The sequence below is a fragment of the Phragmites australis genome, chromosome 6 (assembly GCF_958298935.1).
Source record: "Phragmites australis chromosome 6, lpPhrAust1.1, whole genome shotgun sequence".
Lineage (NCBI taxonomy): Eukaryota > Viridiplantae > Streptophyta > Magnoliopsida > Poales > Poaceae > Phragmites > Phragmites australis.
The window spans coordinates 27948877-27971138 of NC_084926.1; the positions used below are offsets into that span (position 1 = coordinate 27948877).

General features: G+C 46.1%; 1 protein-coding gene and 1 pseudogene across 1 annotated transcript; both read right to left on the minus strand.

The window, feature by feature from the left end:
• Positions 1–8727: 8727 nt before the first annotated feature.
• On the minus strand, positions 8728–11441 carry LOC133922191 (SNAP25 homologous protein SNAP32-like; annotated as a pseudogene).
• A 3989-nt stretch (positions 11442–15430) lies between these two features.
• LOC133923107 (peroxidase 5-like) lies at positions 15431–16642 on the minus strand. The gene is made up of 2 exons (XM_062368555.1): positions 16412–16642; positions 15431–16309 (listed from the first exon to the last, which is right to left on the minus strand). The coding sequence occupies exons 1-2, from the start codon at positions 16640–16642 to the stop codon at positions 15431–15433; spliced, it is 1110 nt and encodes a 369-aa protein (XP_062224539.1).
• Between the last annotated feature and the right edge of the window lie 5620 nt (positions 16643–22262).

Consider the following 22262-nt stretch of genomic DNA (forward strand, 5'->3'; position numbering starts at 1 on the left):
AGTAAGGCTTTAAATCTGAAATGTTAAATGTGGGACTAACCCCATAATCTGCAGGCAACTCAAGCTTATATGCATTATCATTGATCTTTTCTACAATTTTAAAAGGACCATCAGCTCGAGGCAACAATTTATACTTTCTCAAATCAGGAAACCTATCTTTGCGCAAATGTAACCACACAAGATCACCAATTTTAAAAGTAATATGTTTCCGACCTTGGCTACCATAAGTTCTATACTTCTCATTCATCTTTTCAATATTTTCCTTAGTCAACTCATACATTTTCAGAATCAAATCAGCACATGTCTTAGCATCAAAATTTAATTTCTCAGATGTTGGTAAAGGAAGTAAATCAATAGGGGCACGGGGGTTAAAACCATACACTACCTGAAACGGACTTACCTTGGTGGTGGAGTGAACTGATCTGTTGTAAGCAAACTCAATATGGGGTAGACACTCTTCCCACATCCTCAAATTTTTCTTCAAAACAGCCCGCAACATGGTGGATAATGTGCGGTTCACAACCTCCATTTGTCCGTCGGTTTGAGGGTGATATGTCGTCAAAAATAGCAGCTTTGTCCCAAGTTTATTCCAAAGTGTCCTCCAAAAGTGGCTCAAAAATTTTGCATCACGATCCGAAACAATGGTGTTAGGCACTCCATGCAAGCGAATGATTTCCCTGAAAAATAAATCAGCTATGTTTGTAGCATCATCGCTCTTGTGAAAAGGTATAAAATGTGCCATCTTTGAAAAATGATCCACAACGACAAATATACTATCCCTCCCCCTCTTGATCCTAGGCAATCCTAAAACAAAATTCATAGAAATATCCTCCCAAGGCATACTAGGAATAGGAAGAGGCATATAAAGTCCATGTGGGTTCAAGCGAGACTTAGCTTTATTGCAAGTAGTGCAGCGTGCCACGTAGCGCTCGACGTCGCGCCTCATCTTAGGCCAAAAGAAGTGAGCAGCCAGTACATCCTCGGTCTTCTTCACTCCAAAATGTCCCATCAAACCACCTCCATCCGCTTCCTACAAGAACAATAGGCGAATAGAGCTAGCTGGGATGCATAGCCTGTTAGCACGGTATAGTAATCCATCATTCAGCACATATTTATTCCAAGTTCTTCCTTCTTTACAATGTTCAAAAGCATCTTTAAAGTCCAAATCAGTAGCATATAATCCTTTAATTGTTTCTAAACCAAAAATTTTATGATCGAGTTGGGACAGCATGGTATAACGTCTACATAATGCATCTGCAATGACATTGTCTTTACCTTTCTTGTGTTTAATGATATAAGGAAATGACTCTATAAATTCAACCCATTTAGCATGACGTTTGTTCAATTTGGCTTGGCTTCTAATATGTTTCAAAGCTTCATGATCAAAATGAATAATAAACTCCTTGGGCCAAAGATAATGTTGCCATGTTTCTAAAACTCGCACTAAAGCATACAACTCCTTATCATAAGTCGAATAATTAAGAGATGGCCCATTCAATTTCTCACTAAAATAAGCAACGGGTTTACCTCCTTGTAGTAGCACTCCTCCAATTCCAATGCCGCTAGCATCACATTCTAACTCAAAAGTCTTACGAAAGTCCGGAAGTTGGAGTAGAGGTGCATGCATAAGCTTATCTTTCAGCGTATTAAAAGCTTATTCTTGTGCTGGCCCCCATTGGAACGGAACGCCCTTCTTTGTCAACTCATTGAGTGGGGCAGCAATGGTGCTGAAATCTCTCACAAAACACCGATAGAACCCTGCAAGGCCATGAAAGCTTCTCACCTGTGTGATAGTCCCAGGGGTCGGTCAGCTCTTGATGGCTTCAATTTTAGCTTCATCCACTTCAATTCCCTGTGGAGTAACAACATAGCCAAGAAAAGCAACTCTATTCGTGCAAAAGGTGCACTTGTCAAGGTTAGCAAACAAACGTGCCTCTCTCAAAGCAGTAAAAACAGCACGTAGATGATCAATGTGTTCTTCATGTGACTTGCTATAGATCAAAATATCATCAAAGTACACCACCACAAATCTTCCTATGAAAGCACGTAAAACCTCATTCATCAATCTCATAAAAGTGCTAGGTGCATTAGTTAAACCAAAAGGCATCACTAACCACTCATATAGACCGAACTTAGTTTTGAAAGCAGTTTTCCATTCATCTCTCAATTTCATTCTTATTTGGTGGTAACCACTACGCAAGTCAATCTTCGTGAAAATAATAGAACCACTCAACTCATCAAGAATGTCGTCTAGCCTAGGAATAGGGTGACGATACCTTATTGTGATATTATTAATAGCTCTACAATCAACACACACGCGCCATGTACCATCTTTCTTAGGAACCAAAAGAACAGGAACAGCACAAGGACTAAGGCTCTCTCGTACGTACCCACGGTCCAAAAGGTCTTGGACTTGTCGCTGAATTTCCTTAGTCTCCTCCGGATTGGTCCTATATGCAGCGCGGTTTGGCAAAGTCGCTCCTGGGATCAAATCTATTTGGTGCTCTATCCCTCTCAATGGTGGCAGCCCCGAGGGTATCTCAGCTGGAAAGACATCCTTATACTCCTGCAAAAGATTAGTGATAGCAGCAGGCAAAGAGCTAGGTATATCATCAATTGAAAATGAAACCTCTTTGCATACGAAAGCATAGCACAAAGTATCATTATCTTGAATTTCAGCAAGGTCAGATTTAGTAGCAAGCTTAACACCACCCTTTAACTTAATGCCTTCGGACCTAGGTGTGTTCTTCTCTTTCTTAGGTGGAAAAACAGATTGAGCTACTTGCTGATTTTCAGATTCCAAAACACGTTCTTTCTTTTCTTTTTCAGCTAAAGCTTTATCACATTGCATAATTTCAGCAGGTGTCAAAGGAAGCAAAGAGATTTTCTTTCCCTTGTGCATGAGAGAGTATTTATTACTTCTACCATGGTGTGTAGCATCGGTATCAAATTCCCAAGGACGGCCTAACAAAAATGAACATGCTTGCATAGGCACTACATCAAAATCAGCATAATCATCGTAGGAACCAATAGAAAAATGTACTCTCGCAGATTGTGTTACCTTAACCTTACCGCTGTTATTGAACCACTGAATGTAGTATGGATGAGGATGTGCACGTGTTGGCAAGGAAAGATTCTTCACAAGATCGGAGCTCAAGAGGTTGTTGCAACTCCCGCCATCAATTATGGTACGAACACGTGCATCTTTGACAATGAGGAATGTCTGGAATAGATTATGGCGTTGTAGCTGCTCTGCATGCCCCATTTGAGAACTCAAAACTCGCTTCACAATGAAGGTGCGTGCTGCATAACTCTCCGTGGCAGCGGTACCACTAATCTCCCCCCCCCCCCTCACTATCCATGTCATGATCGGCTGCAAGATTAGCTTCAAATGCATATTCTTCCTCGACATCACTATGACTAACATATTCACCATCTGCTGTTGCGGAGTATGCTTGCTGGCTTGGGCAATCCTTCATGACGTGGCCAATACCTTGGCAGCGACGGCACACAATGCCCGTTGTATGACCCGTGGTAGCTGCACTTGAAGAAGAGCGTGGCATTGGATCCTGCGAAACAGTAGATTTACTCACCTCACGTGATGGTTGTGGTGCTCCTGCTGAACGCGCCCGAGTGTTGGAGAAGGGGGCAGCAGATCGTGTAGATGTAGAAGGGAATGTTGTTGCTTGTCTCGGTGGTACTCGTGAAGTAGATGTACTCCCAAAATTGTTCCGCAATTTCTGCACCTGTTGTCGACCCTGCAGTTCTTTTTCTGCCAAGATAGCAAAATAGAACAACCTATTAGTAGTATTGTAATCTTTATAATCAACAAGGTCCTGAATTTCACGTCTCAACCCGGAGTAAAAACGAATCATGGTATCCTCATCATCCTCTTGTATACTACAATGAAGCATAGCAATTTGAAGCTCTTGATAGTAATCATGCACAGATTTAGAACCTTGATTTAAGCGTTGTAATTTCTTTTTTAATTCACGTGTATAATCAGGAGGAATAAATCTATTGCGCATGGCACGCTTTAGTCTAGGCCATGATTCAGGTTCTAAGCCACTAGAAACTAAACCATTCCACCAAATAGCATAATTCGTGAACTCACAAGTGGCTAGTCTAACTCTATGCATTTCAGGAACCATATGAGAACTATACTTTTGATCAACCGTCATTTCCCAATTCAAGTAAGCATCAGCATCATATGCACCATCAAAAGGAGGCATTGAAAACTTAATCTTAGAATAAGGATCATCGCGACCGTTGCGATTAACATTATTACCTCCATTACCTTGACGACGTTGTTGTTGGTCACGACGTAATTGTTCAGCACGAGGACGTTGCTCAGCACGCGCATCTTGCCCAACAAAAACCTCACCATCTTCTTGGTCACCATTATTAGTATCATCATCATCATGTGAATGGTCATCATCCTGTGGTGGCTGTCGCAACTCAAGGTCGTTGACTCGCATAACAAGGTTAGCAATGCTTGTTCTAATGTTTGTCAATAGTCTAGTATGATCCTGCAAGGCTTTGTTGAGTTCTTCCTTGGACACACAATCCTTAAAATCCGACGAAGAGCCATCACCTGACATGGTTAGTAGAAAACAAAGGACAACACAATATTATCCCTATCAACTACTAGGTTGTGGAAGGTGGAATCACACACACTCAAGCGTCTTACCATGCTCTTACAAATGTTCTTACCAACGCAGCAAGGAGGAACAACCGGTGACGAGTCTGGAAGCATGGGATGATTGCAAGAGTGAACCTGTTTGGATCAAAGGAGGTGGAGCTTAGAAGGCACAATATGGTAGCAAGGATTAGCAATAACTGTAATCAGAAGAGCAAAGCTAAATAAGTGTCCAAAGTATGAATCACAGTTGCTGGTCTATCACGTGTCCCTAGTCCTAGCACAACAGCTGAAACAAAGCTAAAAAGGATGATCAGAGAAAGACACAGCAAATAGCACAATGATCTGGGTGTTCTCTATGTGCTCCTCTTTTTTGTCTTTTAGCACTAGTAGGAATCATGAATTTTTTTTTTTGTATTTTTCTGATATTTTTTTCTGAACTAGGAGCACACAAGAAACAACCACAGAAATTTTCAACTCAAACGGATGCAAGATGTGGCCTATAGAAAATCTAGCACGTTCTCTGAAAAACGTGCAGAAACTTCGCGGCTCGAATACTCAATCTTCCGAGCCGAATTTGGAAAAAAATTTTGGCGGAACCCGGCAAAGCCGGGGAGCAACGGATGTAACTTTTTCTGTAGATGTCCGTGAAAATTTTTTTTGCCTGATTCCGAGTCCGTATGAGAAAGTTATGGCCGTTTTACTGAACCCCTATCGAGTTAGGGTTTTTTTCAAAGCACCTCTTGCAGAAATTAGCCTCTTTAAGGTATTGCAAGCAATAGGATCGCGAGATGAACAAGGAGGGCAGCGGTGGTAGGGCAATTGATACAAGGCGGCTTGCGACCTATCTAGGTTTGGCGTGGCGGAAAATAACACAAGGCGGCTCACGGTGGCAAATCGACTAATGTGGTGGCTCGACTTGTTGGTGGGGATGGTGGTGATGGGATAGCGGCGTGATCAAAAACAGCACGGAGCGTTGACTAAAGACCAAGAACACGACTCTAAAACCAGCAACAAGACTTGACCACGGACACAATACGGAGCAGTTTTTTTTATGAAATTTGATGATTCTGGTTTTATCTACTTATGTGACGATGCGAGCTACCGTGCTGTTGGAGTAGGTACTATCAAAATCAAGATCTATAATGGAGTTATGTGCTTCGAAGAGTTAGGCATGTGTCAAGGCTAAAAAGGAATCTGATTTCGCTCGAAGAGATTGTGCTAATAGGAGAGAAAGGTGCTTGGTTACAGGTGGAGTCATGGAGACTACAATTGCAGGGATAATAGTGTCCCTGGAAGGCGGTAAGTCTGAGTAAAACTCATCAGGTAGCTCCCGTTGAGCGGCAAAAGCGACAACTCAAGTCCGGTGTACATGGAGTTTCGTGCATGATGGCTTTAAGGTGGCTAATTATTTGTCAAGGTGGAGTTTATTAAATATATGTTGAACAATTGTATGAAGTTTGTTACGTATATGACTTGAAGTTATATTAGTGGTACATGGTAGAGTAAGAATAGGACTCTTGTATCTAGGTCTCCTCATAAATATGAGAGGAGGATCGCTGTTTGTTACCATGATGGCAGTCATTGTTGCTAGTTGAGGAGGAGCACCCGTAGTCATGCCCCGAAATGTAGGATTCGGCTGAATCTCGTTAACAAACATCATGCATATGTTGTTGTATGTGATCGTGTGCATCATCTTGGTAGATCGATCTGTTAGTTTTGCTGCTGGCTAATTTCCTAACACACAATATTATTGATTCCACGTATGTGTAACATGTAGATAGTTGTTAGTTATATAAAAGCATTGGAGGAGATGGGGGAGAGTTGGAAGTTGCACCTGCTGCTATGGAAATGTCATCAAGCTAGCGTGCGCCGCGTCTTGCCTTGTAGCACTCCCGACAATGGAGTTAATGCCAAGAATATGCTTCTGATTGCTAAAGATAGGGTCAATAGAAATTTGATTACGATGAACTGAAGGATGAACACCAAAAATCAATTTCCTTGACGGAGAAGGTATTGTACAGTAAACACTACCAATCTTGACAATTGATCTGAACTCAGGGGGATTGGATTTCACGATCAGAGGGTCCTGATTCAATTTCTTATTAAAAGAAGCATGCTTTTCATGCTTCTTTTTTTTATTTGCGATAGGAAACATGACTCCGGCTACTCTGTTCTTCCTGAATCCAACGTTTCTCTTCTCTCTTTCAATTGTCACCACCATCTCTCCAGAGATAGAAGTAAATATCTAGTCGGTGATGGTTCTTTGAGAGAGCAAATCCCGTGGCCGACTACGGGAACCAACTTGCTTGGAAGAAACAGAAAAGCAAAAATGGCGATGTTTCTGATAAGCGACATGAAAACCTGCATCGTCGCGGCGTGTATTGTGTGGCTGTGCGGTGTCGCGGCAGTCGGCAAGGAAATGAGCAGGTGGCTTCGTGCTGGGCGGCACGGTGGGGGAAGTGGCAGGCTGCAAGGATGAGGCCCTCGACGGCGCGGATGTGCGCCAGGCGTGGGGAGTGCATTTGCCGGCTACGGGGACATGGCCCTCAATTGTGCGGGTGTGCGCCGGGTGTGGGCGATGCCATGGCCGGCTACGGGGACGAGGCCCTCGACGACGCGGATGTGCGTTGGGCGTGGGCAGTGCCTTGGCCAACCGTGGGGATCAGACCCTCGGCGAACCCTGCATGCTGTTGCCGACCCTGTTGTCGGCCTTCGTCATCGTTCTCGTAATCTCATTGTCGTCTTTGCGTCACATGGCATGCAGCTGGGTCGCGTAGGGTGGCGTTGATGTGGTAGATAATGTTTTTAGATAGTGTTTTGTGTTTGTTTCTTCGCCTGTGTGGCGCTTTTACTCCTGGTTTTTAATATTAATAGACAGCTCTCCTGCCCATTTTGTTTCAAAAAAGATATGAACACCAGCAAGCATGCAAAGCAAGAGTAGCAGAATCTTCTGTCAGACGAAAGATGTATCTACAGAAGACCGCAAGCAAGTAGAAAGATCATGGGGAGAGAAAGAGGAGTGGTGTTCCAATGACTTAAACTTGGCCAAAATCTCCGACTGAAAGCTCTTGCCAGCAAAAAGATCCTAATCTCGCACGAGATCCGCTAGTTACTTGCCGTACTCGAGCTCAGCCAGATTCTCAACACTGCTTGCCATGGCAGCGCTGAGAAGCAAAAGCACTCCGACAAGCTTTAGGATAGTCCAAGGTGATGGGTGTGTTAAAGATTAGTTCCTGACAATATGTTTGTAAATTAACTAGTTACCTTCGAGTGCAGGGATTAATTATAAGATAAGGCACACAATGTATACAGGTTTAGGTCTCCGGTTGAAGTAATACCCTACGTCCTGTGGAGGTGTTGCTGCCGTATATTAATGATCTGTACAAGTAATGTGGCTAAGACTATTACAAGAAGTAGATCAAATATAATCTATCCTAGGGCTAAAGTTGTCGAGTAGCTCCTCTGTTGGGGTCCTGATGGTTGCCTCTCTTATTCTTTTAGTCGTGTTCGTCTCCCTACCTTATATAGAGGTGATATATTGATTTCTATCCAGCCGTAGTTGATAGAGAGTTGTCTTTCTTGACATCCAAATAGATTGATTTGTTTTGAATACTGATCGTATCGAGTTAGGTAACCAATCTAAACCTTACTGGTATATACTTCCGTAATTCTGGGTGCATCAAGTACCGCTGATTCGATTTAGTGATATTTGGAACTATCTAATACATGTTGTATATACTATGTTTGTATATGATATACTTTTATACGTATATATTAGATATTAAACAAGCTGGGTGGGTGGAACGAGGCGGGGCGGGAGCCAGAACCATCCTGGTGCAGTATAATATAGTGCTCGAGCATGGTGAAAATGCATACTGTCCCGAACGCTTGTATTTTTCCTACCTCTTCACCCTTTTGTTGCTACGTTACATACACATGTATATGCATCAAGCTAACTACATCTAAGTATTTGCGGACGTTGAGAATATAAGGCGATATCACTATATGTCAGCATTAGGTCCAAATAAACCCGAGTTTGTAATTAGGTAAAGTTTCCAGGTAACCATTGAAATGAAGCTCAAGAATGCTAAACAATTGGCAGACTTTTTTGTAAAAAAAAAGATAAAAACATACAGAATATATTACTGTCTGTAGCATATGTACAATACACGCTGAAATGTCCACAGCCAACCATACGGATCAAAATCTGATGCACAGAATCATCAGAACTAATGCTCCATAAACTTCGAAAGAGAGGAGTTGCGAAAACCCCGAAGATTTGTCAATGTCATATGAATCTTCCAGAGAGAAGAACTTATGCTCTTTATCTCCCTAGCAGAGGACGAGCTCGATTGTTCGCTCCCTTGACCCTGAAGTTCAGCTCGTCATAATCCTTCTCTGCATCACCCATTGACTTTGTTTGCCTGAATCCAACAAATGTACAAACAGCATGTCACACCCATGTCTGCATAAAGGCTACCACCATACGAATTGACAGAATGGAATTTTGTTTTGGACTTTGCAGATACTTTGTTCAGAACTATTGTTCTTGTTTATATTATGAAGAAAATTTTAATAGAATTAGAGAGTGGATGGAACATAGACTGGGTATAAATCAAACAATCAAAGCATGTAATTTACACAACAACTATATTTGACTAGACATCAGAAAGATAAAGCATGCAATTCACGCTAATTCACAAAACCACACATCATTCTGAAAAAAAAGAGAGTGAAATGTGACATTACCTTTTGATCTCAGAGCCCATGTCAACGGCCATCCCTTTCAGCTCGGTCAGTATAACACTTAGGTAAGACAACGCGTCATCCTGCTTTGCCTTCTCTGCCTACGCAAAACAAGATGGTCATAAAAAATACAAATCTAGGACATCCACCACATCTAGAATGAGCAGGAACTGTAATATATCCATAGTTCTGTCTGCAAATACCTCAACTTTCTCAAGCGTTGATGTGGGCTCAGAATGGACTTGACATGCATTCGATCGAGACGGAAGATCCACCAGCCCCAGTTTCTGCCTTTGCTCTGCCCTTCCTTATGAAGGAATCATCTGCATCCATATCATTGCATAATTTTAGTTACGAATAGCACATAACCTATACCGCACAGTACAAGTTTCTCCTATCATCTTGCAGTCTATTTTAAGGTTACAATTGAAATTACCTCTAGTTAGCATAGGACCCCTGACTGTGCCTTCTTCTTTGGCTTTCACTTCTTGGAAAAATAGGCCACCAAGATCACCCAGTAGCTTTTCACTCTGAATATGTGTGAATGAAAAAGATCATCCAGAGTCTTCGGTTCCTACCACTACTGAAACTGGTCAGCAATACGCAATGGGGCACCATAAACTTGCAAGTTTCAGTTACAATCTATAAAGTATCAAGCAATTTTAGTACATCTAGGTTTCAATTCCCCTCTAGATAGTAGAAACTAGTTGGTAACCACTGGTTACCCGGAATCCCCATGGAGTTCAGGATTTCTGAAACCGTCCAATTCTGATCTGCACTTGGGACTACTTTTGCCATCCCCTGCTTCAGCAGGACTAAGCTGCAGGCCGATTAATGAATGAAAATTGAGCGGAAATTTCTGTAGTTGTTTTACCCTGGAGAGATCCCTGTCGATGTCGACGGCCATCATGTGCGTGCGGTGGATCTGCTGACCCTGCTGGTGGATGGTGACGAGGGTCTTGGAGGCGGTGTCCCTCGTCTCCTCTGCGATCCTGACGCAGCCCTGCGTCCGCCGCGTGGTCTCCTCATCCTTGTACGCCGCGCAGCCCTCCAGCTCCTGCACCGACTGGCTCTCCAGGCCGCCGGCGTCGCGGAAGTCGTTCCTGTAGTGGCTGTTCCGCGTCGCCGCCGACGAAGAGAAGAACCGGCCCTTCTCGTGGGCTCCGCCGGCGCCGGCGCCGAAGAGGGAGTCCCGCTGGTCGGCTGGGGGCGGCACGGAGGAGGCCCTGGTCGGCCTCTACTGCTTCTCGCCGTCTTCGGAGTCGGAGTCGAAGGGGTTGCTCCGCGAGGCGCCCGGGCCGTTGGCGGCCTTCTTCCTGGACGAGAAGACGCCGACGAAGAGAAGAACCGGCCCTTCTCGTGGGCTCCGCCGGCGCCGGCGCCGAAGAGGGAGTCCCGCTGGTCGGCTGGGGGCGGCACGGAGGAGGCCCTGGTCGGCCTCTACTGCTTCTCGCCGTCTTCGGAGTCGGAGTCGAAGGGGTTGCTCCGCGAGGCGCCCGGGCCGTTGGCGGCCTTCTTCCTGGACGAGAAGAACGATCTCGTCGCGCTCATGGTGAAATCTTGGCGCCGCGGCAAGTAACAAACCAAGAATGGCAGATAGCTTTCGCAAAAATTCCAGTTTCTGCGGAGAATCGAGGCCAAATTTCACCCATCATCAGTCAAGAGCACCCAACACCCAAGAACTAATCAGGGAACAAGAAAAAGGAAAAAGAAAGAACAGCGACAGAAGCGACAATCATCAAATCAAGCACCCGGACGCGACGCACCTAGGAAGATCGGAATCCGCGGCTGGGAATAGGGCAAGAACCGGAGCAGAGCAGCTTCACGGCGCCGGCGGCAATATAATAGTGAGGCAAAGATGAAGAGGACCCGGCTGCTTGATCAATCGCGTGCGCCTTGACAGCACTGTGACCTGTCCGCTCGGCTCGGTTCATCCGGCTCGCGCACACGCGGTTCTTGGTGGAAAATTAAGCGGAGGCCCTGTGCGTTTAGCATCGTGTTGTTGCCTACGCGGCGGTAGCCGGGTCAAGGACGGCACGGCACGGATCGTACGAAATATCGGATGTTTCTCGCTGAGCTTACCGTGGTTTTATCGCGGCTGCTTCGGAGGGGAAGGTCAGAGGAAGCAGCCGTGAAATTGGCTAATTTAGGAGGTTTTTTTCCTTAGTTTTTTTTTTCCAGAGATGGTAGGGAACAGGGAATTGGTTGCGCAAGTCTTCGTGCTATTTTTGAAGTTATTTAAGCGTTTCTCATTTCTCAAATATTTGAAGTCAAGGCAGTTTTATTCACTAAAATTTGGGTAACTTGATTACAACCAGTGACTAGCTAGTGGGTGCTTAAAATGCTAGTGTAGTGTGTAATTATTGTGTTTTACGTATTTATCTGTATAGCACGGGTGTATCTTTTGAACACCATTGTATCTCTTTGATGTATAAACAGAGCTGTCACCCGTTTACAAGTGATTAACACATCTAACATATATTTCGGATTTTTCATGTTTTTGGTTGCTAAAGCACTTTTAGTGCTTGTGTGGATAGGAAGGATTTGAACCCAAACCCTTATTTGAAATTTAAGATAAATCTATAAGGTCCCGGGGCAATCCTCATTTCCAAATATCGGGTTACGCAGAAATGGTTGGTAATCGGGGATTGTGTTTATGGGTTAAGGGTCTTTTTGATGGAACCACAAAATGATTTGTGCTCCGAAGTATCTTCGACATTTCTCGCGCCACCTTGTCTCATATTTTTGGCAAGCATTTTTTTAGTAAGGTTTAATAGAAAAGACATGTGCCATCTGCCCATTTCCCAATGGCTTCCTTTAAGAAGAATGTATTGGAGTAGTTAAAGACCATGCCAAGGGAATCCCTTCACGGGCAGATTCCCGTCGTGAAGGGATTCCCGTTCCCTTCAGCGCTCCCAACGGTTTCCCTTCACGGTTCCCTTCACGACGGGATTCCCAGGGTCATTTCCTTCAGGACGGGATTCTCTCTCCGTTCCCTTCGCGATTCCCCTCGAAGGGAAGCTGTTGGAGATGAGAGGAAATAAAGGGAATGGGAACGGAGAAGGGAATCGGGAAGGGAACGAAATGAAGGGAACGGAGAAGGGAACCACTCGGCTATTTGCCATGCCTAGGCCTACAGTTTGCACACGACTCCACGATCTAGAATATAATGGAAATTTCATGGTACCGTATATGCTGTTGTTTGGAATAGCAGGAATTTCTTCACAGGATCAAAGGATTTCATTCTGCCAAGTGACACAGAGACACTCCATTTAATTGGTACGCTATTTTCAATTGTTTAATATCAGTAGGATGTTTGTCAACTTTGCTAACCCTCGGGTCAAACTGTGATATATGCTCCAATACATCTTCGTTGTGTGCCGGTGTGGCGACAATGGTTTAAATGAAGGAGATGTCAGGGATCAAGTCCACATGGGCTCAACCTAACAGGGATGGAAGGGTAGCGCTATTAAGAAAGGTAGCAAGGAGTGAAGCTGTAGGTGGACTTGCGGCACGCTATCAGAGACAAGGAAGGAGTGCGGCTGTGAGTTGCACAGTTGCTACTCTTGAAGACAAGTAAGGAGAGTAGAGTTGGTGGAGATTGAGGTAGGTGGTGGTAGCACCACTCTCGACCATGTCAATTGTATTAAAAATTGCGGTACATGTGGCTAGAGGCAACATGTTGGAAAGTGTGATGTTGGCTAGTTGGAGGGAGGCATTATTGGATTCAGGTTAGTGGGTTAATATATGGATGACAAGGGGCACTAGCAATGTCTGAAACAGAATTGAGCATGGGCTGGTCGGGCCGAGCTTGGGCTGGACAAAGAAAAACCTAGCTTGTTTGGGCCAAAAATAGCTACCCAATCCTAGCCCTATAATTCCACTTGGCAGAAAATTAGGGCCAAAATCAGGCTGAGCCTCTTGTTTGCTTTTACATGGAAAAAATCCGTATTGTCTCCCTCAACTATTGTTCGAATCTACCCCCTCCCTCCAAACCACAAAACCGGATATTCCACCTCCTCAAACTATTCAAACCAGTGTAATTTACCTTCTTAACTAGTTTTGATGGTGATTTCGTCCTATGTGACAGTGGAACCCACATGTTAGACGACATCTCATCATCATATTCATCCCTCTTCTCTCTCCCCGTCTTCTACCCATACGTGCATCTCAGAGAGAGGAGGAGACATCTCGTCCCATGCCACAGTCTCCTGCCTCCTTGCCGCCAGTGTCGAGTCCACCCTCCTCGACCACCTCAGTTGGCTCAGGTGCAGGTTCCTAGCACTCCCAAGAAGGCACAGCGCCGGCATGCTGGGCTGTGGTCATGCACCCTCGACGTTGCTATGCCGTGAGCGTGCGGTGCACGCTAGCTATCGTAGAGCAGTGGCGCCCTAGGGACAGGAGCTCTGTCCGGGAGGCGGCGCCGAAGTCACCGGAGTCGGATGAGAAGGAGGATGACAAGAAGGAGGAGGATGTCGCTTTGTCGCCGGAGCAGGACTTGCCGCAACTGGAGATATAGTCACTGAGCATGTCCGTGACGTTACTGTAGCGCCGAAGAGCGAGGAGCGCACACGCCCAGAGTTCCAGTGCTGCCTCCAACTGTGACGACATGTCCAGCGCTGCGGTGACTAGCCCAAGCGGCACCGTTGCCTCGTCATCCCCTCCCTCGGCATCCTTGCTCCCAACCACGCACCCAACCACAACTGCCAACCACTGCGCTCACGGGCGGGCGAGAGGGCGTCGGGCGTGGGCGGTTGGAGGTAGAAGAAGGTGATGGATGACTAGCGATGCTCGAGCTCAGCCGGGCAAACCATGGTGACTCTGGCTCTGATATTTTGCAGAGAGAGAGAGAGAGAGAGAGAGGAAGGAGATGAGCAGCTCCGATCGGGCTCTAGGGCTTGGGAACACAACGAGTGGCGGCGCCGTGGATGTTTGGTCGTCGGAGAAGGGAGAGAAGACCAAGGCATCTCGAGTCAATTGAGCTTGGCCGAAGTAGCTAGAGTCTAGGGCGACACTAGTCTCGTGCTTGGATGAGGTCTAAAGGCCATTAGTCTAGTGATGGAGCAGAGGTGCATGATGCTAGGGCATCTCGGTGCACGAGGGCTCAAATTGGGGACTCAGCTAGCTAGCAGTGATGCCCTAGATGGTGTAGACAGAGAGGATTGGAGCGAGGTCTTACTATTGGTGAGAAATTGGCGAAGGCAACGGAGGCGGCCCAAATTAGGCGTTTCGGGCTTAGTGCAAATCGAGGTTGGGGGAGCAGCAAAATGGAACCAGGGGAGTGTGACGGTCATGGTGGTGTGCTCGGATCGAGCAATCAAGCTTCGAGGAGTGGTAACAACTGTTACCGGAGCTCGGGAAGAAAGGGGGAGTAAGGGCAGGTGCATGGTTAGGAGTGTGGTCAGGAGCCTGCCGACTGGAATGTCTTCGTGTACAATAACTCATGCCACATGTTATATGATATGTGGGTCCCACCACCACATCAGCGTCATGTAGGATGAAACCACAATAAAAAAACAGTTAAGAAAGTAAATTGCACCGGTTTGAATAGTTGGAGAGGTGAGATATCTGGTTTTATGGTTCGAGAGAAAAACAGATTCGAGCAACAGTTGAGGGAGACAATATAGATATTTTAATGTTTTGGGATGGGCTTGGGCTAGGCCCAATTTGTTTTGGGTTGCACCTTGCTGCTCAAACCCCCTACCAGCAGTAGTTAGGGGCCAGCTTGGGCAGGCCAAAGTCGGGCCCACCCGGCGGAGCTCGGGCTTTTTTCAGGCTGGCTCAGGTTTAGTCTGAATCATGATCAGTGGTAGTGGCCGAATCTTAATATAGCGGTTGAGGAACGTGGGTGAAAAATTACAATGAACCAATTTATCGGACGAAAAAATAGACGTCAGTCAAATGATGGAATAGAGGGAATCATTAACCAACGCTCCATTCTTCCCCGTATCTCCTTTGTTACCATGTGTCATATTGTGCTACTAGTCGATTCTCCATGCATGCTGCACACATAATGCGTACATGGCTCATCAGCTCAATGAGCTATGGCTGCATGCAGCAGTGCTGCGTTGCGTCCTTCCGTTCTTCTAAGAAGAAACTCGGCAGCGTCGATGACACCTCCGCCCTCGGGCTGTTCACCGAACGGCAGTCCAGCCGGACCTCCCCCTGCCCCTCGCCCACGAGCACGTCCACCATGCCAAGCCTCTGCATCGCCTCCCCGAACTTGCGGTGGAATAGTGCGACGTCGCTCGCCAGCTGCTCCACCGTCGCCCGCGTCGTCGGGTCGTCCACCAGCGCGTTGTCGGACGACAGCAGCCCGCGCCCGGCAAGCAGCTCCTTGTAGTACGAGCTGTCGAGCCTCTGCTCCGTCCGCGCGTCGAACGCCACCTTGGGGGCGCTCTCCGGGTCGTTGTCGGCGCGGCCCGGCGCCGGGCAGACGTTCCGGAGCTGCCTGGCGTAGCCTTGATCCATGGCCGGGTCCATGTCGGTGCCTTCGGAGAAGTTGTACAGGCGGTCGGAGAACATGAAGCAGTGGGCGCCGCCAATGGAGTGCGCGCCGGAGAGCACCACCATGTCCTCCTGGGACATGCCCTTCCCGGCGAACACCTTGGTGAGATCAGCTGCGTTCTGGCTCGGCCCAGGAAGGTTGCCTGGGAGGCTGGACTTGAACGAGGTCCGGCCGTCCCGGCGGCCCGCCGCGACGGCGTACCCGGGGTGACCTGTAGCAACGGTGGAGTCGCGGGCCGCGAAGGCGAGGATGTCGGCGCAGGAGACGGTGCGCGGGCAGAGGGACTCGATGGTCGATTTGGCGACGTCGATGGTGCTCAGCCCATTGAGCGTGAACCCGTTCGCCGGCGAGTCCTTCTCCGTTTCCTCCCCTGTCGTCGGCGTCTCGTCCAGAAGAATGGACGCGTCGCATCCCTGATGTATTGCTCGTAGATGCAAATCAAGCCATTAATATCAGTGAGCTAGTTAGCAATAATTAATCAAGGTTGCTGTCTTTGTCTACCATTACATACGTACCTTGACGAAGCAGTCATGGAAGAAGATGCGGATGATGCCCGCGGCGATGGTGGGGTCGTTCGTCATGTCGGCGTTGACGATGTCGCGAACGGTGCTCTCGGCGTCGGGGCATGTCTGATTGTAGAACCCCACCCGGAGGCCGTCCACGATCTTCGCATCGACCGCGGCGTGGCACGACGACGCTGCCGCGGCAGTGAGCACGACTACCAAGACCAGAGAGAACCGCGGCATCATGCAAACTGTTGCAATTATTTGCAACCAACAACGCAGCGCAGCGTGCATGGTCTGGGACGAGTCTGAAATGGCCTTATGACCCGGGCCTATCTTTAGGCACTTGGCTAGCGTAAAAGCCTCCAAGTTCCCGGAATAGGCTGTGTTTTCGTCGTCAAAAGACATGAGCTACCCGAGGCTGTTATGCCGTGCCGACTATTGTGCTACTTTTTAAGTTATTTCGAGTCTCGTATTGTCCTCATGATTTTAATTGATAAGATTGGGCGTTCTTTAGCGGCGCGGCGCATGGGTGTGACATAAACCCCGGCACGTTGTAGAGGGTGTCCCGAATTTTGTTCATGATCTGGTTCCTAGCGATTAGCTGGCACTAGTCCTTAATGGAATATGGGTCCAACTAAAAAACGCATTTGTGAAAAATCTTATGTTTGAGCAATCAAAGTAAGTTTCGACAAATTCTGTTATACAAGTGTTGTTTGTCTTCTACTTGTGGTGTAATTTGAAACGCATTACTATATTTGTCTGCAACTTGGAAGCTAGACAAGCACTAAAATTTGGCATTACTATATTTGTCCCGCCAAATGATACAATCAAAATCGACCTCGGTGCCAAGCGGAGTTTGGCATCAAACATCTACTATTTTGTTTTGCATATCTGCCACAGCAATGCTGCAAACATCACCGCTGATTTAGCGCCGATGAAGCGTTAATTACATCGCTTATGAGATGCAACCTCACCGGGGCAGTAATCTACTGCTCGGTGGAACGTGTGGTAAGAAAGAAACAATCGCATTCGCCCATGTGAAAGTCGGAGCTACCAACAGGTTACACTCCAGACCCAACAGAGCATACAGAAGCGTCGGCTGGACACCGACAACAATAAGCCAACAAGCAGCGTTATGGATTTCGCTCAAAATATGCAACCATGAATGATGTGCAAGTTAAATTCAAATTTTAATTCACTCTAACAAAACATTGAATTTAATCTTAAAATCAGTTAGAGATAGACTGCTATCGCATCAATAAAAACAATATATAGAAAGATCCGATAGTTTGATTGCTCTCAAATTTTAACTGTAAAAACTAATGATATAAAACTATTTCAATAAAAATCAAGTGTATCGAATCTCTAAATAATAATTATGTTTTTCACAAGCAGACTGTAATAGATGGTGATAAAAATAGATTAAACACTAAATTAGTGATTATGCAAGAATTACCAACTCAACACGAAACAACCAAAAAAAGCACAAAGAACGGAATTAATAACTTATCAACTTACAAAATTTAATCTTCATTGTATAAATGACTTTACAAGATCCATCTAAAAGCATCCCTAAAACGTTTCTCCTTAAAACCCTATTTTTTCTCTTTCTATTCTCCTCTCTAATCTCTCTCGGTCTCTGTCGACGCTACCTATTGTTCACTGTAAGAAAACACCAATCGATATTTCCTTTTATTTCCCACCCAACACAGTAGTCGTGGCTGACTCAGCCTCCTACCGCACCCGACATGGCCTCATCCTTGCTCGGCTGGGCCGTCCCTCGCGCGTCTGTGAGAGTTTTTTATTTTTATATTTTTAATTAAATATTTAAATATATATTTTTCGTAGGAAGATTTGTAGAAATAAGGGTCTACCACTCTCTGAAAGGGTCAGAGGGCGGTAAGGATAGCCACAGTAGCAATGCCACCTCTTACCGTCATCTGAAAAGACGGGTGGGGCTAACTGTCCTCTCAAAGGGTAGGTAGGGAGTATCCACGTGGCCGTCACCCTTACCGCCTTCTGAGAGAGCTGTTAGGCCCATTGCCTCTCTCTCAAGGGGTGGTTAGGGGGCCGCTCCACCCCCTCCTCTATATAAACCTCAAAAATGAGGAAACATGCTCATTTTATTCTGGAAAACAAGAAAGAGAGAGGAGACAAGGAGAGGAGAGGGAGGCAGCATGGCGAAGCCCTACTGTTTTCGATCTGCGTATTTTGGATTGCATTTTTTGGTATTTTTTTATAGTTATGTTTTTATTAGTAATTAGGGTGTTTTTCAAAGCACCTCTTGCAGAAATTGACCTCTTTAAGGTATTGCAAGCAATAGGATCGCGAGATGAACAAGGAGGGCAGCGGTGGTAGGGCAATTGATACAAGGCGGCTTGCGACCTATCTAGGGTTGGCGTGGCAAGAAGTAACACAAGGCGGCTCGCGGTGGCAAATCGAGTAATGTGGTGGCTCGACTTGTTGGTGGGGATAGTGGTGATGGGATAGCGGCGTGATCAAAACAGCACGGAGCGTTGACTAAAGACCAAGAACACGACTCTAAAACCAGCAACAAGACTCGACCACGGACACAAACTCAACAACGCGCAACTGAAAACAAAAATTGCAAAGGCACAAAGGGTTCTAGGGCAGCGGAAATTGACGGAATTTTTTTTTGGCTTTTTCTGGACTCTAGGTAATGAAAAACAGACTAATCTAAAGGGGAAAAACGAAATTACCTGACGGGCAACCTGAAAATCTGATACCAGTTGATGAGTAATGTTGGCCTGATCTTCCGATAGGTAGCGATAAGTCGGTGGGTGGAGAACTCAACGTTGATGATCCAAAGGCTTCGACCCGAACAGATCGTCTCCCTTGCAATCACTACACCACAGCTCTATTGGTTATCAACCGTGTCACGCGGTTGACCTCGCCAAGAAGGCTCAATCCCTGCAAGCGTACCGAGAACACAAGCAAGAACGTAGAAGATGCAATCTGAAATATTGCGAATAGAATTTAAGCACTCGAAGTTGGGGTTCCACAAACACTTGCGGCGGCCTAATCGGTCCGGAACAAGAACGAAAATCTCACAACTGTGTGAAGATCAATATCTAAGCAAAACCCAACCCTAATTAGGGCGGCGGCTACTGTATATAAAAGACTAGGGTCGGCCAAGGACCCCTGGACGCGTTCCTAATGGACTCGAACACGTTACACGGCCCAACGACCTAAAAGATGGTGGTGCAGCACCCTGACAGATTCTGGACGTCCACTTATTTCGACGATTCCTGTTGACTCAGAAAGAATTTGAACATGGGACCAGTCCCGTTGGAAAGCTTATGTCCTTAGCTTTCCAACCATGTGTAGAACGTCAAAAACGGAGTCCGTATGCGTCCTGGGCGACGATTTTAGTGCAGGCTGGTCCTGGATTCCGAAACGGACTCGAACTTGATTGGACCTCCACCTTGGCTTGGGCGCCCTTGCTGTTCTTCTCCCGTGTTCCTAAGTAACAATACATCACAATTATTCAGTAGCATCTCATCCTTATCAAAATATAAAGGAACACTAAGGAACGAGCTCACCTCATGATTTAGTTGACGTGCACGAGCTCGTGTCAATGGACCTATTGTTGCAGGAATACTCAGTGTGTGTGTATCCGAAAGAGTGATGTCCTCATCAAGATGAGCTCATGAGTATTGACAAGCGTTGGATCCCAAGATTTGTCTATTTTGAATTTAATGTTTCATACCGATTTTTATCGGTATTTGTCTCTAACTGTATTATGTTTGCAAGTTGCATCCTACCGTCCTACTTCACCTGTGTCAGCTGGTGGAGATGGACGTGTTGGTGGGGGCCTCAGAGGTGGCAATGCGGTTCAGCTACGACAGGGCCCTCCTCGTGGCCCTCGTCGATAAGTGGCATCTCGAGACACACATGTTCCACCTCCCGTGCAGTGAGATGGCGCCCACGCTCGAGGACGTCTCGCTTCTGACAGGCTTGCCTTGGACGGGTGCCATTGTTGGGGCTAGGGATGTGGCCGTGGGCTGGCGCAACGAGATGCTAGACTGCTTCTCCATTGTTGAACAGAGGGATGGCGTAGCCCTGTTTAGGCCTTTTCCAGGGACCGAGAAGCACGTCCCGACGAAGCCTTTCTCATTCAGTTTGTTGTATGTATGTCTTGTACTATATTCTCATCTCCTTTAAGTTACTAATGGATGAAGATATTGGTACTTGTTTCTTTTTTTGTACATGGACAACATCTACCCACAGGATGGTGATGAGGACATCTCCCGCCACCTGGAGGCATACCTCTTATGGTTGTTTGGGTGGGTCATGTTCACTGAGACTGATGGCAACACAATATCGAGGAACATGATCCCCTACGCCAGAGTTGTGGACACTGACCCGGGGGAGGTCCTACAGTATAGCTTGGCTTTAGCTATGCTGGCTGTGACGTACCATGGCGTATGCAATGGCTGCACGAAGACCGACATCAATGCAATCCTCACCGAGTGTCGCCTACTGCTTTAGATGTGGTTGTATGAGTGCATCGCCATCGGTAGGCCCGTTGTGGACCATAGCGCATACCAGTTCGCTGCGGATGGCGTCGACGGCCTGACATGGGGTCCTTGTGGTGCAGACGTAGGGTAAGTGCTATGCTACTTGTGTACATATATGTTCATTACTTCTTTTGTGTTTCTCTAACTTAGATTGGTTGCACAGTCGAGTTGGTCTAGCGTGCAGACACACTACATGTATCTGAACTTTGTTCACCAGTTCGATGAGCTAATGGTGGACTGTGTCCGCTAGAGGCCATACACGAAGCCCAAGGTACATTGATGCGCTCCGCATGCTACTTTTAATGCTCTGCTTATGTGATCAAGAGTGCTGGCTCATGACTTTCCCCTCATCACATTCTAGCTCAAAGTCTTACCGAAATCCAGGAGTTGGAGCAATGAAGCGTGGGTGAGCTTATCTTTCAACAACTTGAATGTTTTTTTCTTGTGCAGGTCCTCATTTGAAAGCTACACCTTTCTATGTCAACTTGTTCAATGGGGTAGCAATGGTGCTGAAATCCTGCACAAAGTGCCAATAGAACCCTGCAAAGACCTAGAAAGCTTCTCACCTGTGTGATCGTCTCAGGAGTCAGCCAGTTCTTTATGGCTTCAATTTTTGCTTCATCCACCTCTATTCCTTGTGGAGTAACAACACAACCAAGAAATGAGACTCGATCCATACAAAAGGTGCACTTTTCGAGGTTACCAAACAAATGTGCATCTCCCAAAGCCTTAAAAACAACACGTAAATGATCAAAGTGTAGTTCGTGTGACTTGCTATAAATCAAAATATCATCAAAATAAACCACCACAAATCTTCCAATGAAAGCATGTAAAACTTCATTCATCAATAGGATAAAGGTACTTGGTGCACTAGTTAACCCAAAAGGCATTACTAACCACTCATACAAGCCAAACTTAGTTTTAAATGCAGTTTTCCATTATCTCCAAGTTTCATTATAATTTGATGGTATCCACTTCGCAAGTCAATTTTAGTGAAAATGATAGAACCCCTCAACACATCAAGCATGTCATCTTGTCTAGGGATAGGATGACGATATCTTATGGTAATATTATTGATGACTTTACAATCAACACACATACGCCAACTACCATCTTTCTTAGGAACCTAAAGAATTGGAACATTACAAGGACTAAGGCTTTCTCGTACATACCATCAGTCTAAAAGGTCTTGGACTTGTCGTTGAATTCCCTTAGTCTCCTTCATGTTGGTTCTATATTCAGCTTGGTTTGGCAAAGTCGCTCCCTGGTTCGAATCAATTTGATGCTCAATCCATTGAATAGGTGGCAGTCCTGGGGGT